The 18,760-nt window shown below is 37.4% G+C and overlaps 1 protein-coding gene across 1 annotated transcript in view; it reads left to right on the top strand.

Moving 5' to 3' along the window:
* The window catches only part of DMD (dystrophin), a 2,279,750-nt gene that overhangs the window by 2,016,186 nt on the left and 244,804 nt on the right, over positions 1–18,760 (top strand). The window contains exon 61 of the mRNA XM_023751347.1: positions 6,757–6,835. Within this exon, the coding sequence (XP_023607115.1) occupies positions 6,757–6,835 (79 nt within the window). The remainder of the gene's footprint in view (positions 1–6,756; positions 6,836–18,760) is intronic.

The raw sequence follows: 18,760 nt of genomic DNA, 5'->3' as shown, positions 1-18,760 counted from the left end.
CACATACATTGTATTAGTTTCAGGTGTATAATATATTTATTCAACATTTATATACCTAGTGAAGTGATCACCATGATAAGTGTAGTAACCATCTTTCACCACACAATGTTATTATGATACTAGAGGCCTGATGCATGAAATTCGTGCAAGAGTAGGCCTTTGTAACCCTGGCTGCCTCAATCCTCACAGCCCTGGCTTTGTCAGGAACATCGCCCGGAAGGTCATTCTTTTTTTTTTTTCTTTTTTTTTTTTGCTAAAAGTATTACAAAGGGTGTTACATAAGTGTCCTTTTTTCCCCCCCGCCCTTGACAATCCCCTGCCCTCCCTTACCCCCCAGTGTCTTATGTCCATTAGTTATGCTTATATGCATGCATACAAGTCCTTCGGTTGATCTCTTACTCCCCTCCCTCCTGCCCCCCAACCCTCCCTGGCCTTCCCACTGCCAAGAAACCAGAAACACCAATCAGAAAGGATATGTGCACCCATATGTTCATAGCAGCACAATTCACCATAGCTAAGATCTGGAAACAGCCTAAGTGCCCATCAGTAGATGAATGGATTAGAAAACTGTGGTACATCTACACGATGGAATATTATGCTGCTGTAAAAAAGAAGGAACTCTTACCATTTGCAACAGCATGGATGGAACTGGAGAAGGTCATTCTTTTATTCGGCAAATTCAGTCGATTTGCATATTACCCTTTTATTATTATAGATTATTGACTATATTCCCTATGCTGTAGATCATATCCTTGTGACTTATCTATTTTATAACTGGAATTTTGTACTTCTTATTCCTCTTTACTTTTTTCACCACCTCTCCCCTCCAGCAACCATCAGTTTGTTCTTTATATGTATATATATGAGTCTGTTTCTATTTGGGTGGGTTTTTTTAGATTTCACATATAAGCAAAATCATATGGTATTTGTCCTTCTCTGTTGGACTTATTTAAGTTAGCATAATACCCTCTAGGTCCACTCATGTTGTCGCAAATGGAAAAAGATTTCTTTCTTTTTTATGGCTGAGCAATATTCATATATATATGAATATATGAATATGTATGTGTATGGAAACAGCCTAAGTGCCCATCAGTAGATGAATGGATTAGAAAACTGTGGTACATCTACACGATGGAATATTATGCTGCTGTAAAAAAGAAGGAACTCTTACCATTTGCAACAGCATGGATGGAACTGGAGAAGGTCATTCTTTTATTCGGCAAATTCAGTCGATTTGCATATTACCCTTTTATTACATACATACATACACACACACACACACACACACACACACACACACATGTATCCATTCATCTGTTGTTGAGTACTTAGAGTTCTTCCATATCTTGGCTGTTGTAAATAATGCTGCCAAGAAAATAGGGGTACATTTAGGCTTTTCATTTTCTTCTGATAGATGCCCAGAAGTGGAATTGCTATGTCATATCATATTTCTATTTTCAGTTTCGGAGGATCCTTCATACTATTTTCCATGAAGGCTCCCACCAACATGCATATGAGTTCCCTTTTTTCCACATCCTTGCTAATACTTGTGTGTGTGTTTTTTATCTTTATTGTCAAAAGTATTACATAAATCCCATAAATCCCCTTTTTCTCCCATTAACTTCTTCTAGCCTTCGTCCCCTCTCATCCCCCCCACCACCACCCCAGGCCTTCACCACCTTATTATCTGTGTCCATTAGTTATGCATATATGCATACAAGTTCTTTGGTTGATCTCTTCCCACCCATCCACCCTCCCTCGCCTTTGTTTTGATAATAGTCATTCTGACAAGTATGAGGTGATATCTCATTATGGCTTTGATTTGTGTTTCCCTGATGATTAATGATGTTAGCATCTTTTCATGTGTCTGTTGGCCATCTGTATGTCTTCTTTGAAAAAATGCCTATTCAGGTCCTCTGCTTATTTTTTAATCAGACTGGTTGGGTTTTATTTATGTTGAGCTGTATGATTCCTTTATATATTTTAGATATTACCTCTCATCAGGTATATCATTTGCAAATATCTTCTCCCATTCAGTGGGTTGCCTTTTCATTTTGTTGATGGTTTCCTTCACTGTGTAAAGCTTTTTAGTTTGAGCTAATCTCATTTGTTTATTTTTGCTTCTGTTGTCCTTGCCTGGCCAAAGAAAGTATTACTAAGACCAATGTCAAAGAGTTTACTGCTTATGTTTTCTAGAAGTTTTATGGTTTTTCCTCTTACATTTAAGTATTTATTCCATTTTGAGTTTATCTTTGTATATGGTGTAAGAAAGTGGTCCATTGTTTTGTTTTGTTTTGTTTTTTCTTTTCTTGTTGCTGTACAGTTTCTTGAACATCATTTTGCCGGGGCTGACCAGCAACCCCTGAACGATGGATGAACAGATTACAAAGACACAGTTTGACTGTGAAAGAGAGGGCTAAGGGGCCCCTGGCTCTAGTAGGCAGAGCAGCCTCTATTGCCTGCCTCATTAGCCTTTATTGGAATTTTTATCTTTAGATACAATCAGTAGGATGAGTAATCTTGGGAGGACACATGTTTACATTGTCCTATAGGCAAGGACATCCAGGGATTAAGCATAAGGATTCCAGTAAACACCTGGGAGTCTGCATATGGAAAGGCCAAGGAATAATTAGGGGTGCCACCTTCAACACTCCCCTAAGTCTCCCCTAAGTCAAAATTCCAATAAACAGGGCAGGCGGCCTTCCACACACTTCCCTTTTATCAGAATGTCATCCTTACAACTTTCCAACCAAGTCTCATGTGCTCGCCAACATCATTTATTGAATAAACTGCCTTTTCTCCTTTGTATATTCTTGCCTCCTTTGTTATAGACTAATTGACCATATAAGTATGGATTTCTGGGCTCTCTATTCTGTTCCATTGAACTATGTGTCTGTTTGTGTGCCAGTACCATGCTGTTTTGATTATTATAGCTTTGTAATATAGTTTGAAATCAGGGAACATGATGCCTTAAACTCTATTCTTCTTTTTCAAGATTGCTTTGACTATTTGGGGTCTTTTGTGGTTCCATAGAAATTTTAGGGTTATTTGTTCTAGTTCTATGATAAATGCCATTAGTATTTTGATAGGGATTGCACTGAATCTGTAGATTGATTTGGGTAGTATGGACTTTTTAATGACATTAATTCTCAAATCCATAAGCATGGTCTATCTATTTATTTGTGTCTTCTTCAATTGCTTTTATAAATGTGCTATGGTTTTCAGAGTATAGGTCTTTTACCTCTTTGTTTACATTTATTTCTAGATGTTTTATTCTTTTTCATGAAGTTGTAAATGGGGTTTTTTTCTTAATTTCTCCTTCTGAATGTTCATTATTAGTGTATATGCAGCTGATTTCTATATATTAATTTTGTGTCCTACAGCTTTACTGAATACATTTATTAGTTCTAATAATTTTTGGTGGAATCTATAGGATCTTCTATATACAGTATCATGTAAGTGTTTTGTTCTTAATAACTACAGTTTGTAAGGATCTTATGTGCCTTTAAGTTTTTCTTTTTCTTAAAAGTATTTCTTTGTTTATTTAAGTGTACATTCAATCCATGTAATACCTTTCTCCAAATTTTGTGAAAAGAAATATTTCATGCTTAATTCTTTAGTTATATTAAGACTATTTCCTGAATATTTCATTTCATTACATAATGCATTTTTAGTTTCGGTGTCTCATGCATTTCCTTAAGTTTAAGTTATTCAATTTTTATCTCATTCTAAATTCTTGACAACATTGGATGTACACTGGAAACTGCTGCTGGAGTTCTCCTTGTATAGGAAGGAAACACCCTTCAGAGATCAAGGGCCTATGATGGACTCAGATGTTGCATCTGTGTGGTCCTGTGAAACTACTAACATCATTGCTAGAGGACTTGGCCTGTGGAGCACTCATTTCTTCCATTTACATGTTCCTCCTTGGGATTTCTTTCTTAATATAAGAAAAGATTTCTGGATAGTGTCCACTCCCCTATGGCCTCCTCATTCCCTCTTCCCCACCCCCAAAATTTCACATTCATCCTTTGATTAATCAGTTCATAAAATTACCCATTCGGCATTTAGAACTAATTACATATTCCAAAAATTCATTTGCATGTGTTTTTCTACCATCCATCTCTATAATCTTATGATATCACATTCTTCATGACCAGAAACTGACCTGCTATGGGATCATAAAATATACTGATGACTAAAGTGTTATAGATCTGACAATAGATTTGGTCTTTATTTAATATATGAATTGATTGAGAATAAAAAAATTAGAAGGCTAGATACTTATGAAATATTTATAAAATACTTTTTTTTAAATTTCATTTCTAAAATAGCAAGCATTTAAGAGCAAGAGCCAGACTGATTAAGTTTGAAATCTGGTCTGCCGGTTTACTAAGCACTTAAGCTAGCCAAGTTATGTTTTGTTTTCTTTTGTTTTAACCTCTCATACTTCAGTTTATACATCATTAAAGTGGGGAAAATAATATTACTTCCTACTATAGAATTATCATAAAGGTTAAATAAATCAATATTGTCATTAATGAAGCGCTTAATAAACATTAGCCGTTTTTGTACTGTATGTGGTGCGTTGCACATTATCACCTATTCCTCTCCATTTATTAACCATAATATCAACAATAACAGTAGCCAATCACATTTACTGAGCAATTATCATGTGACAGAAACTAGGCCAAATACTTCACATGTATCATCTTATTTAATTCCCACCAAAACTCTATGAGGTAGATCATATAGTTGTTCCATTTTACTGATAAGGAAAGTTAAGATTTTTCACTAAAGGATATGCAGTATGCACTCAGGGCCAGTGGGCATTCTTGTTTATTCTCCTCTCTCTCTCTCTCTCTCTCTCTCTCTCTCTCTCTCACACACACACACACACAAACACACACACACACACACACGTGCACACATGCACACACATCCATTGCTTTGGTCAACTAGTTATTAAACAAATATTTGCTACCACTTACTATGTGCAGAGTTCAGTGCATCCCACAGGAGAGAGGGTGAGAAAGAGAGATTAGCAAAGAATGGCCCATGCTATGAAGGAGCTTACAATCCATTACAAGAGATATTCATGTCCATATAACTAAAATAAACGAGATGATAGGAGTACTTCAAGTATAAACCATGTGCTGTGAGAAGGCTGAGGAAGCAATCACCTCTAATCTGGGGGTTGGGAAGTAAGCATAAAAAACATATAAACACTTTGAACTTGGAGAGGAAAATGAGCATTCCAGAGAGAAGGAGCAGGACAAACAAGTCACACAAGTGTTATATTGGATGGAATATAACGGGACAGGCAGGTAGAGTTTGGCTGCGAGTGCAGGGTCATAGGATGGGAAGGTAGCATTGAAATGTTCCTCATGCTTTACTGTGCATTTTTTTGGAACTTCACTTGGTTTTCCAAATATTTGTACCAAGCAAAGATGTGCAAGGCTATGGAGAAAGTGGGGGGGGGGAAGGAGATTGTTCTGGATATATGCTAGACACTTGATTGATATTGGAAGGTTAGAGTTGGCTTTGGACCAGGCTACCTGAGCCACTTTTCTGATAAGTTTAAGATCTATTTTACCTCTTGGGAATTCTTCACAGCACAAGGGCAAACCACTCGAGCTCTGATGGCTCTGGCCAAACACTAGCCAGCCCCTTGTTTAGCATGGGCTGTTCAGAACCAAATCAAGATCTAGTGTCATGGAGCTAGGATGTGGATGTTTGGGGCCACCACTGATACCTGGTTGGCAAAATGTCAGATGACAAAGTATACCATTTCACCCGTAAGATTCTTCCTTTCTTTCCCCACTCAGAATGGAATTTACTAAACTATCAGGACATTGTGTCAGTATATTGTAGAAAAATCTAATAAGAAAAACATGGTAATTTTTACTCGATGCCAGCTAAAGATATAATTCCTAGTAATTCCCAAGTCCAATAAAAACTAAAATCTGAACATTTCTTTCATCTCATTATCCACCCTATAAATACCCTAAATTTAAGCCTTGCCTCTATTTTTTTGATATTTAAGTATTAATCAACTATTTGGTTACTTATTACCAATGATTAATTGTGGCTCAATGATCCATTAATTATCGATCAATATTGTTCCAAAAAGCATTAGTCAAAAACAATATACTTAGTCAAGGACTAAGACAAAATATGTCATTTCTGAGGTCCTTTAGTCACCTGATATTATAGTGAATGGCAACCTCCCCAACCTTTTCATGAAAAATTTAGAATTTGCATTTTTGTTGGTACTAATTAGAGCAGTAGTTCATTTGTGGCTGCCAGTGAGGTTTTATTTTCAATCTCATTTTAACATTGTCGAGAGAGCAGATCTCTTTTGTTTGACCTTGGTTTGATACAAATGGGTCTTGGAGGTCATAAACAATAAGTGAATATTAAAACCAGGGTTGCCCATCCGGTTTTGTTCAGTGGTTGAGCATCAACCCATGAACCAAGAGGGCGCCAGTTTGATTCCCGGTCAGGGCACATGCCTGGGTTGTGGGCTCAATCCCTGGTACAGGGCATGCAGGAGGCAGCTAATTGATGTTTCTCTCTCTCTCTCTCTCTCTCTCAAATCAATAAAAACATATTTAAAAAAAACAGGGTTATAAATTGTTGCTTTAGTATTCCAGCCTTATAGGCCCAAAAGATCTGACCAGAAAGGATACATTGTTGTAATTATTCCTCATTATATATGATTAGAGAACATCATCTGTCTCCTCTTCCTCCCAGGTGGCCGTTGAGGACCGCATCAGGCAGCTGCACGAAGCTCACAGGGACTTTGGCCCGGCGTCCCAGCACTTTCTTTCCAGTAAGTCATTGTCAGCTTTCGGTGGCTAAGAAATACGAGTTGAATTACCATCATCTCTGCTAAATGCACTGGCAGCATAAATCATCCCAAGAGATAACTTGGTGGGTGAATTCAGAAGGTTAGGAAGAGGAAGACCAATTAGATCATTTTGTCCAGTCTTCAGCTAATGCGTAACTGTTTCCTGCAATGTATTCTCAAGTGCTAACTTGGGTAATATTTTTCAGTCTTTAGTTCTGCTTATAGCAGTTCACTTCATACAGCTGGTAATTATGCTCTCATGTAATTATATGATAATTCAATATGGGTAACTGTGAATCTATAATTCGTTATCTCTATATAACTTATTAAATACTCCCTACTTCTTTTCCTAACTATTCTTATCGCTCTTTTATTCATTCTTTATAGTCTCCAGTTTTTTTGTGTTTTTTTAAAATATACTTTATTGATTTTTTACAGAGAGGAAGGGAGAGAGATAGAGAGTCAGAAATTTCAATGGGAGAGAAACATTTGTCAGCTGCCTCCTGCACACCCCCCACTGGGGGGGTGCCCGCAACCAAGGTACATGCCCTTGACCAGAATCGAACCTGGGACCCTTCAGTCCGCAGGCCGATGCTCTATCCACTAATCCAAACTGGTTAGGGCTAGTCTCCAGTTTTTATAATTAATTATATTATTTATATATCCTTAATAAATAGTATCTTTTTAATAAAAATTAATATTAAGAGGAATAGCCTTAGTTAACCGAAAGTTTCCCATTGGAACACCCTATTAATATAAAAATCCACATTAAATTGTCAAGCGTCTGTTTTTCTCTGATTAATGTTGTTCATTTATACCACTGTTTCTTTTATTGCGAAAGTATATATGTTGAGTTTTTTTGGTATTTAAGAAACCATACTTCTACCACATGGAGTTAATGTCTGATAACATTTTGGTGTATTTCCTTCTGGCCATACCAGGGTATGTATGAGGGGTTAGCCATCATTTTGAGGCAGTTACTTTGTGCTTGGCCATGTTACAAATATGATTTAATCCTTATAACAACCTGCCAGGTAGATACCATTATTATACCCATTTTAAAGATGAGGGAATCTCAGTCATACAGGTAGCAGATGACAGAGCCAGGATTCAAACCCAACAAGTTGGCTGCAGAGTTTAGTGTTGTTTTTTTCTTTTGTTTTTGTTTTGTTTTTTCAGAGAGAGGAAGGGAGAGGGAGAGAGATTTTCTCCTTAGTTTCTATTGTCCTAGGAGCTGTATTGGTAAAGATATTGCTACGACATATGTCTGCTATTTTGCTGTCTTTGGATTCTAAGATTTTTATGGTTTCCCATCTTACATTTAAGTCCTTTATCCGTTTTGAGTTTATCTTGGTGTATGGTGTAAGTTGTGGTCTAGTTTCTTTTTTTTTTTTTTTTTGCATGTATCTGCCCAGTTTTCCCAACACCATTTATTGAAGAAGAGACTGTCTTGACTCCATTGTGTGCTCTTGCCTCCTTTGTCAAATATTAATTGAGCATAATGACTTGGGTCTATTTCTGGGTTCTCTGTTCTGTTCCATTGGTCTATATGTCCATTCTTGTGCAAGTACCAGGCAATTTTGAGAACAGTAGCTTTGTAATATAGCTTGACATCTGGTATTGTGATCCCTCCAACTTTGTTCTTCTTTCTCAGGATTGCTGTGGCTATTCAGGGTCTCTTTTTTTTTAATTCCATATGAATTTTTAGAGAGATCATTCTAGATCTATGAAATATGCCATTGGTATTTTAATGGGGATTGCATTGAATCTATAGATTGTTTTGGGTAGTATGGACATTTTAATGATGTTGATTCTACCAATCCATGAACACGCTATATTCTTCCATTTGTTTATGTCTTCCTCTATCTCTTTTTTCACTGTCCTGTAGTTTTCCAAATACAGGCCTTTTACCTCCTTAGTTAAGTTTATTCCTAGGTATCTTAATATTTTTGTTGCAATTGTAAATGGGATTGTTTTTTAGTTTCTCTTTCTGTAGCTTATTATTAGTGTGGAGAAAAACCATAGATTTCTGAATGTTAATTTTGTATCCTGTTACATTGCCGAATTCATTTATTAAGTCTAGTAGTTTTTTGTTTGTATTTTTTAGGAAAAGATTTTCTTCCCCAAGTGTTTCATTTACTTTTTTATTTAAATTCTTTATTGTTTAAAGTATTACATAAGTCTCATTTTTTCTCCCATTGACCTCTCCTGAACCACTCCCAACCAAGTCTAGTAGGTTTTTCTTATTAATAAATCTACAGTTGTTCCTCTTTTTTCCCTCATAGCTCCCCTCCACCTGGTTCCCACCCCACCCCCTGCCCTTACTCCCAAACCCCCTGCCCTTACTCCCAAACACACTATCCTCTTCCATAGGTTCCCGCACCCCCCACACCTTCTTCCCCCCGAGAATTGTCAGCCCACTCCCTTTCTATGCCCCTGATTCTATTCTATTCACAAGTTTATTCTGTTCATCAGATTTTTTATTCACTTGATTTTTAGATTCACTTGTTGATAGATATGTATTTGTTGTCACTTTGTTATAATTTTTATCTTTACCCTTTGCTGCTTCTTCTTCTTCTTCTTCTTCTTCTTCTTCTTCTTCTTCGAGAATACCCTTCAGCATTTCATATAATACTCGTTTGGTGGTGATGAACTCCTTTAGCTTTTCTTATCTGTGAAGCTCTTTATCTCACCTTCAATTCTAAATGATAACTTTGCTGGGTAGAGTAATCTTGGTTGTAGGTTCTTGCTGTTCATCACTTTGAATATTTCTTGCCACTCCCTTCTGGCCTGCATAGTTTCTGTTGAGAAATCAGCTGACAGTCGTATGGGTACTCCCTTGTAGGTAAGTAACTGTTTTCTCTTGCTGCTTTTAATATTCTCTCTTTGTCTTTTGCCCTTGGCATTTTAATTATGATGTGTCTTGGTGTGGTCCTCTTTGGATTCCTTTTGTTTGGGGTTCTCTGTGCTTCCTGGCCTTGTAAGTCTATTTTTTTCACCTGGTAGAGGAAGTTTTCTGTCATTATCTCTTCAAATAGGTTTTCAATATCTTGCTCTCTCTCTTCTTCTGGCACCCCTATAATTCAGATGTTGGTTCGCTTGAAGTTGTCCCAGAGGCTCCTTGCACTATCTTCATATTTTTGAATTCTTTATTCCTTTTGCTTTTCCGGTTGGGTGTTTTTTGCTTCTTCGTATTTCATATCTTTGACTTGATTCTTGGGATCCTCTAGTCTGCTGTTGGATCTCTGTATCTTATTCTTTATTTCAGTCAGTGTATGCTTAATTTCTAGTTGGTCCTTTTTCATATCCTTGAGGGTCTCACTATATTTCTCAGAGGTTTCTAGAAGATTCTTGAGTAACCTTATAACCGTGGTTTTGAACTCTATATCCAGTAGTTTGCTTTCCCCCATTTCTTTCATTTGTGACCTGTTTCTTTGTCTCTGCAATTTGCCTGCTTCCCTGTGTTGATAGAGTGGCTTTGTGTGCTAGGTGTCCTATAGGGCCCAGTGGCTCAGCCTCCCTAATTACCTGAGGTGGACACTCTTGGTGCACCCCTTTGTGGGCTATGTGCACAGTCCTGTTGTAGTTAAGCCTTGATTGCTGTTGGTATCACTGGGAGGAATTGACCTCCAGGCCAATTGGCTGTGAGGACCAGTTGTGTCTACAATGGGAGAACTGCTGTGCAGGAGACACCCTTATGGGGCAAGACTTGCTTCAGTGGGGCTTTGGCGCTCACTGAGTCTGCCCCCTGAGTGTGTCAATTATGGATGTGAAGAGTTGTAATCTGGATGGTCACACTCTGACCACTGGGTACACTGGTTCTTGGATCTCCAAGGAGGTGCAAAGTCAGCCACTGCTTGAGGCCACCCAGCAGGAGCTACAGAGAGATCTGCAGATTCCTCCTCTTTGTTTGGGGTTTGGAGATGCCCAGATGAAGTGCAGCTGTGAACTAATGCAGGCTGCTGACGAGCCTTAGGCCTTCTTTTGGAGCTCTAGGGTTCTCTGTCCCAGCTGCAGTTTGACAGGTTTTTAGGCGGAGAAAGGCCAGGCCATTCGTATGCCAAAACCTCTGTGCACAGCTTGGGTGGTGTTGTAAATTGGGTGGGGCGAGGTCTCTGGAAATCACCAGGGTGGAGCAATCCACAATGGCTGCCAGTCTGCTCTGCCTCTAAAAGATCCCGGGGTCTGTGTCCCGCGGCCCCGTGCAGGAACAATGAATGCTACGAGCACCTCTGCGAGAAAGCCGCCCTCACATTCCGGCCGATGCCAGACAGTCCAGTTCTCTTCATATGAGTCTGGGTCCCCGAATTCTCGCCCGGAACTGGAGTTCAGAGCAGTTGGGAGTTTGTATCTCCCTCCTGATTGAAAAAGACAACAGCATACCCAGCTGGCAGCCCCTTTCGTGCGTGCCTCTGTACCTCCGCACTTCCACACCTCTGCACCTCCTACCGGACTCAATGCGCTTTTCTCTTTCCTTCTAGTTGTAGAATTTCCACTCAACCAGCCTTCCCATGGTTCTGGATGATATTTGTTTTTTCTTTTAGTTGTAGTTTTAATGTGGTTGTGCGCGGCAGCAAGTTCAGGTGTTTACCTATGCCACCATCTTGGTTGTCTCCCCAAGTCTAGTAGTTTTTTGATGGTGTCTTCAGGGTTTTCTATGTATAATATCATGTCATCTGTGAATAATGACAGTTTTACTTCTTTTCCAATTTGGATGCCTTTTATTTCTTCTTCTTGTCTGATCACTATGGCTAGTACTTCCAGTACTATGTTGAACAGGAGTGGTGAAAGTGGGCATCTCTGTGTTGTTCCTGTTCTTAGAGGAAATTATTTTAGTTTTTGCCCATTGAGTATGATGTTGGCTATAGGTTTGTCATATAAGGCTTTTATTATGTTAAGATATGATCCCTCTATTCCCACTTTGCTGAGAGTTTTTATCAAGAAAGGGTGTTAGATTTTGTCAAATGCTTTTTCTGCATCAATTGATAGGATTATGTGATTTTTGTCTCTCAATTTGTTTATGTGATGTATCACGTTTATTGATTTGCAGATATTGAACCAGCCTTGCATCCCCAGAATAAATCCCACTTGGTCATGGTGTATGATCTTTCTGATATACTGCTGGATCCGAATTGAGGATTTTAGCACCTATGTTCATCAGGGATATTAGGGTAATACTGGCTTCACAGAAAGAGCTTGGAAGTATGCCTTCCTCTTGAATTTTTTGGAATAGTCTGAGGAGGATAGGTTTTAGTTCTTCTTTGAATGTTTGATAAAACTCCCCTGTAAAGCTGTCCAGACCAGGGCCTTTGTTTGCTGGAAATTTTTTTATTGCTATTTCAATTTCATCAGTAGTTCCCAGCCTATTCAGGTTTTTTTATTCTTCCTGATTGAGTTTTGGAAGCTTGTATTTTTCTAGGAATGTGTCCATTTCATCAAGGCTGTCCAGTTTGTTGGGGTAGAGTTGTTCATAGTATTCTTTTACAATCCTTTATATGTCTGTGGGGTTGGTTGTTACTTCACCTCTTTCATTTCTGATTTTGTTTATTTGGGTCCTCTCTCTTTGTTTCTTGGTGAGCCTGCCTAGAGGTTCATCTATCTTATTGAACCTTTCAAAGAACCAGCTCTTGGTTTTATTGATCTTTTTTATTTTTTTTGGTCTCTACGTTGTTTATTTCTTCTCTGATCTTTATTATTTCCTTCCTTCTGCTTACTCTGGGCTTTTCTTGTTGCTCTCTATCTAGTTCTTTAAGTTGTAGGGTTAGATAATTTATTAGAGTCTGTTTTTAAACACCATACCGGACTGTCTTTTACTTGATTTACAGGTTATAGGGAGGAAATAATTCTATATTATCTACCTTCATTCTTCTGACTTCTTTTATTGCCATTTTCTAGTCCATTCTTCTTCATTTTATCAATAAAAAGATCCATGCTAGCAAACATTTCAAAGTATTTGGCAAGATGCTTTCATGTGTCTCTCCTGATGGTCCTGTCTTTTTGCTATACATTAACAATATATTAAGAAGTTGTCTTATTTTCTGTCTGTGTCCAACCTTATTATTTGCATACAGTTGTTATTTGAGCAGTATCACACATGCTTCAGAGGTGCCAAGATAAAAGAAGCAGGTTAAAGCAGTGTGTGTAGTTGAGTGGAATTATGGCTTTTCTGAATGTCTCTAGAACAGCAATTTTTAACATTTTTCATCTAATGGCCCAAATAAACTAATTACTAAAGTTCTGCAGCACACCCAAAAATATACTTTTTGCCAATCTGACAAAAAAATAGGTATAATTTTTATTCATTTACACTGGATAGCTATTGTTGTATTGGCTGTTATCATTTTTTAATTTGACAATCTAAGGGGAAAGAGGTCAGTGCCCCTGGCTAAATAGTCAGGTATTGCATGTTTTTAAAATGCTTGTGACACACTGGTTGAAAAGCACTGCTCTAAAGGAAGGAGCATCAAAGAGCAGGACACTCTGACTGAAAAAAATGGGAACACATTGATGTTCTAGAGCAGTGATTTTCAATCCATGCCCTGCTGATTTTGCCATCTGTATTTTTCCAAATCTCTAGTCTGCTTAAATTGCCTTGGTGGCAGCCATTCTATTTTATTTAATTGAGATTAAACATGATAACATACTTGTAAGTGACTCATAAACCATAAATAAAAATATTACTATTATAAATATTAATTACTCCTCAGACACCATGTATATTTATTCATTCTTCATTCTCTCTGTATGCCCCACCTGAATTCCCATGTCTTCCCCATTAAAACTATTCTCAGCAAATGATATGTTATACTTATTTAACCCAGGTGACCGGTAAAGTTTAATGTATACTTCTCCTGGGTTATTTGCATTTTAATAAGGTGAAAAGCCATAAACCTGAGGAATTGCTCTCTGGTAGTAGAAAGTCAGCTGTAATCCTGAGCTGTGAGTAAAGAACTTTGAGGGGCCATCTGCACACCATTCAAAGCATATCACACAGGTACCCACTTCCAGAAAAGTCAGGCTTGAAGAAACGCATACTCATGAACACACTCATCTACCCACCTAAAGGGAGCCAGCCCTAGAAGGCACCAATTTCTTGAATACTCATGTGAGGTATCAATATATGCTTAAAAGCTCTGTTTACAGGTATTAAAAAATACAATTTGCTTTAAGAGGTTGTTGAGAAATAGGACAGTGAGACTGAAGACTAGATAAAGATTTTTTTAAATGTTGTTCTTTTAAAAACTACAAAAGTAATATATACCCCTAAAATAAATTTTTGGAAAGCAAAGAGTACAAACAGAGCAATAAAAAGTATTATTGAAAATGTGGTTTATAAACTTTCTGTCTTTCTCTTGGTGTGTGTGTGTTCAGATTCTGATGTTTTTCTTTGGAGACATCGTACATAAAGTTTTTTTAAAAAGACATATTATAGTTTTATTCCAGCATTTCCCCCTTAGAACTACAATAAACTATTTTTGTGTGTTTAAATATTCCTGACAGAGTAATTTTTTGAATGGCTGAGTAGTAGTCCCTTTTGTGGCTGTACTAGATTTATCAAGGCAATTCTGAATCACTCAATATTAAGCTTGTTTCAAATTTTTCACTATTATAGCCAAAATTGTGACTAACATTATTTGTCCACCTTTATAAATAACTCACATTTTCCCTACAAGATAAACGCCTCAAAATGGGCCCTGGCCAGATGGCTCATTTGTTTGGAGCATCGCCCTATACGCCACAAATGGCAAATTCAGTTCCAGGTCAGAGCACATACATAGGTTGCAGGTCCCATCCCCAGTAGGGGTACATAGGGGAGGCAACCGAAAAGTTTCTCTCTCACATCGATGTTTCTCTCTCTCTCTCTCTCTCTCTCTCTCTCTCTCTCTCTCTCTCTCTCTCTCTCACCTTTTCTCCCTCTAAAATCAATAATTTTAAACGCCTCAATGTTAAAGGATGTTTACATTGATAAGGTGTTTTTTTTAAGTAATGTTGGGCAGATCTCTGCTTTTTAAAAAATATATTTTATTGATTTTTTACAGAAAGGAAGGGAGAGGGATAGAGAGTTAGAAACATCGATCAGCTGCCTCCTGCACACCCCCTACTGGGGATGTGCCCGCAACCAAGGTACATGTCCTTGACTGGAATCGAACCTGGGACTCTTCAGTCCGCAGGCCGACGCTCTATCCACTGAGCCAAACCAGTTAGGACCATTGATAAGGTTTTTTATCTGTATTGCCAAATGACCTCCAGAAAGTGACACCAGATATTGGGTGCACCATCAAAACCATATTTGAGGCATAGCACCTCTGAAACCACTTATCAGCTATTAAATTGTGGTTCTATAAAAGAAAAATAGCTTCCCCTCAGCCAATAAAAATATGTTTGAAACAATACCACTGAGGTCATGATTAATCAGTTTGAATTGATAGGTGTCTAGTCATTTGCTTCCAGGTTCCTAGAAATAATAATAGGGTGATTTCTGAGGTTTAGAAATTACAAAGAAAGGAAAAATAAAGATGATCTACTAACTGCATCCCCCGCCCCCACAAATATGCTCACTGTCTTTCTCTCTTTTTATTCTTTCTCTCCTTTCATTCTATTCTCTGTGTGTGACACACACACACACACACACACACACACCTTTGATAATTACATTACCATCTGTCTTTGTTTTTTATCAGTAGAGAGAGGCAACCTTTTACTAAAGAAAAGTATTCACTGTTTCTTCTTGGTGGCCCAATCTCTGCTTGTTAAGGAAGTCATTTCTTTTATCTTAGATCTGAGAGAAAATGAGAAGAGAAAAGCATTGTAAAACATGACCCTTATCCATTGATAGACACTGGTTTGCCTTTAATTTTAGCTTTAATAATCTACCACTTCTAATTGACTTCTGCAACTTAAACCAAGAAAAAAGGAGAAATTCTAACAGTGTGACTTTTAAATTTTTTATTATTTTAAAATATTATTATATAATACATATTATACATATATGTAATACATACATATTATATATCATATATTAGAATATATATAATTGGAAGGTACAGTGTCGGTCTCTTCATATGTCAATGACCAAGAAAGTACTATAGTATGCATTGGCACATCAGTCTGAAAATTGTCCATCTTTGGTTATTTTCAAGAATTTAAGACCTTTAAAAAGAAATTAAGATCTTTTTTCTGGCCATGCTCTCAATTATTTGGGCTTCCTTGAGAAATTTTACTTTTCTCATCAAGAAGGATAATTATAGATGTGGGTAAAGGTAGAAATCCTTCTGTAACAGTAAAAAAAACTTATAGTTGTAACATTTTACAAGTTCTAGAATTCCCTAAAGGAGCATTTCCAAGCCAAATTCCTGAGAATATTAATGTTCTGTATTATCTTAATAACTCTCCCTTGAAAAAATTAGTTCTGAGGTCAATAAGATTGGAAAAACACTGGGTATAAAGGTAAGTGAGTTTCTTTCCTATTGGAATTCTTGGAGCCTTTAATATACGTTGACACTCTAAAGGGGGAGAGAGTCAGTAGCTCTTCTCCATACTTTATGTGACTGTGCAAGCCTTTTTCAGGCACACCAATAATTTTTCACTAAACATGCCATAGAACATAGTATGGGAATCTTTGTTCTAAAGTGGTATTTGCCAAATGGTTTAATGGCAAGAACCTTCTCTTGAAGGTAGTAAGAACATGATCCAATTAAAAATAAAGTAATAGCCCTAACTGGTTTGGCTCAGTGGATAGAGCATCGGCCTGCGGACTCAAAGGTCCCAGGTTCGATTCCGGTCAAGGGCATGTACCTTGGTTGCGGGCACATTGTGCAGGAGGCAGCTGATCGATGTTTCTAACTCTTTATCCCTTTCCCTTCCTCTCTGTAAAAAATCAATAAAATATATTTTTTAAAAATAAATGAATAAAGGAATATTTTAAGGCAAATGGGTTAACTCTCTTTTTCTTGAGGGTTCCAATCTCTCCCCTACCCCTGCCCCAATGCTGTGGAATTGCCTAACTAGAGAGAAAATTAGAGAGTATCTTTTATCTGTATGAGTTGTTTTCAAACTTTTCATTAGTGAATCCTGAAATCAGTTTAATGACTTGCAGCCAACCACTAGAATGGACTAGAAATTATCAGAGTACATTGAACAAGTATGGTTGTGTTGTTTTGACACTTTGGTTTCAATCAGAGAGGTGTGTGTGTGTGTGTGTGTGTGTGTGTGTGTGTGCGCGCGCGCGCGCACTATGTCACAATATACAATGTTTTCCTTCTGTGGGTTGCAGACTAAGTTTGAGAAACACTGAACTACTCAGGCCTGTCCTTACTTTTATTTTTTTAATATATTTTTATTGATTTCAGAGAGGAAAGGAGAGGAAGAGAGAGATAGAAACATAGAGAGAATCATTGATCAGCTGCCTCCTGCATGCCCCCAACTGGGAATCGAGCCCCCAATCTGGGCATGTGCCCTGACCAGGAATCGAACTGTGACCTCCTGATTCATAGGTCGATACTCAACCACTGAGCCATACCAGCTGGGCCTGCCCTTATTTTACAGATGGCAAAATAGATGCAGAAAGATAAAATGACATAACACACACCACGGAGATGGTTATAATAGATCTGGGACTGGAACCCAGTTTCTGCATTTCCAAGCCCCACCTCACACCACCTTACCCATGAAGAACAAACACCCAAGCCAATAACTACTTAGTCCACCTGATATTGCTACATATTTTTTCTCTCTTCTTTTCCTCATGGTCAAGTCATAATAAGTTGATGTACAGAGCCTGAATTTTTCTCTCAAGGCCTCTGAGCCAAGTATCATCTCACCAATGGTATATCAGAAATTGGTTAAGAGTACAGGCTATGACTGTATCCAATTACTGGCTCAGATAATCTATTCTTCTTCTGAAAAATAGGAATAATAGTAACATGTCATCAATTTTAAGACAACCCCTCCATATTTTAACAGCTCTGTAATTAGAATGCACCTTATGACCAATGGGGTTTTGCATTCAATGAAATATGGTAATATTATTTTAGATGGTTATAGTACAGATCAAATTGTTAATACATGTAAAACCCTTAGAACAGTGCCTAGCATATAGTAAGAGCTATGCAAGTGTTTGCTATTACCATCAGTATTACTGTCATTATTACTACCAACTCGATAGCATAACTTAGTATTATAGTCAAACTAGACATGAAAGTATCATTCATTCTCATGCATTTAATTTTCAGTATAAGTAGTTTCCCCTTTTCTGAAGATGTTTTTCATGAATCTAATCAGAAAGTCTGGTGTTTTGCACATTATAAGATCTCAATAGTTACTTGTGTGACTAATGAATAGATGAATAATTAATGGGTAAGCCCTAGTCTCTATAAGGATAGGATGGTTTTAGTCTTGTTGACAATTACATTCTCTAGTACCTAACATGGTATCTGGTACTTGGTAGATGTTCAGTAAAATCATTTGCAGAATGAATTATGTCTTATACCCAAAAGAAGAAGAGGTAAATTTTCTCCTGGCATTGATAATACACAGTGGCATGATATTTAACATAGTGACTATCACATAATATACACTCAATAAATAATGTCACTTTTTATGTTAATTCTCAGCGCGGACTAATAGCATTCATAACTTTACATGGCCCTTTTTTAAAATTCTACTGTGCCACGTAATATATTAAGGGGAAAAGCTGACTTCAAAATTACAAATGATCACAACTGTATTAGAAAATAAAATAGGAGCCTCTACAGATTCTGCCCCCACCCTCTTTACTGGGTGTTTGGTGTTTGTATTTGTTTGGTTTATCTATTGGTTCTGTGGTGTTCTCTCTCTCTCTCTCTCTCTCTCTCTCTCTATATATATATATATATATATATATATATATATATTCTCCTTTTTCTTTTC

Source organism: Myotis lucifugus, unplaced genomic scaffold (genome assembly GCF_000147115.1).
Source record: "Myotis lucifugus unplaced genomic scaffold, Myoluc2.0 scaffold_20, whole genome shotgun sequence".
Lineage (NCBI taxonomy): Eukaryota > Metazoa > Chordata > Mammalia > Chiroptera > Vespertilionidae > Myotis > Myotis lucifugus.
This window is presented reverse-complemented; position numbering and strand designations above follow the sequence as displayed.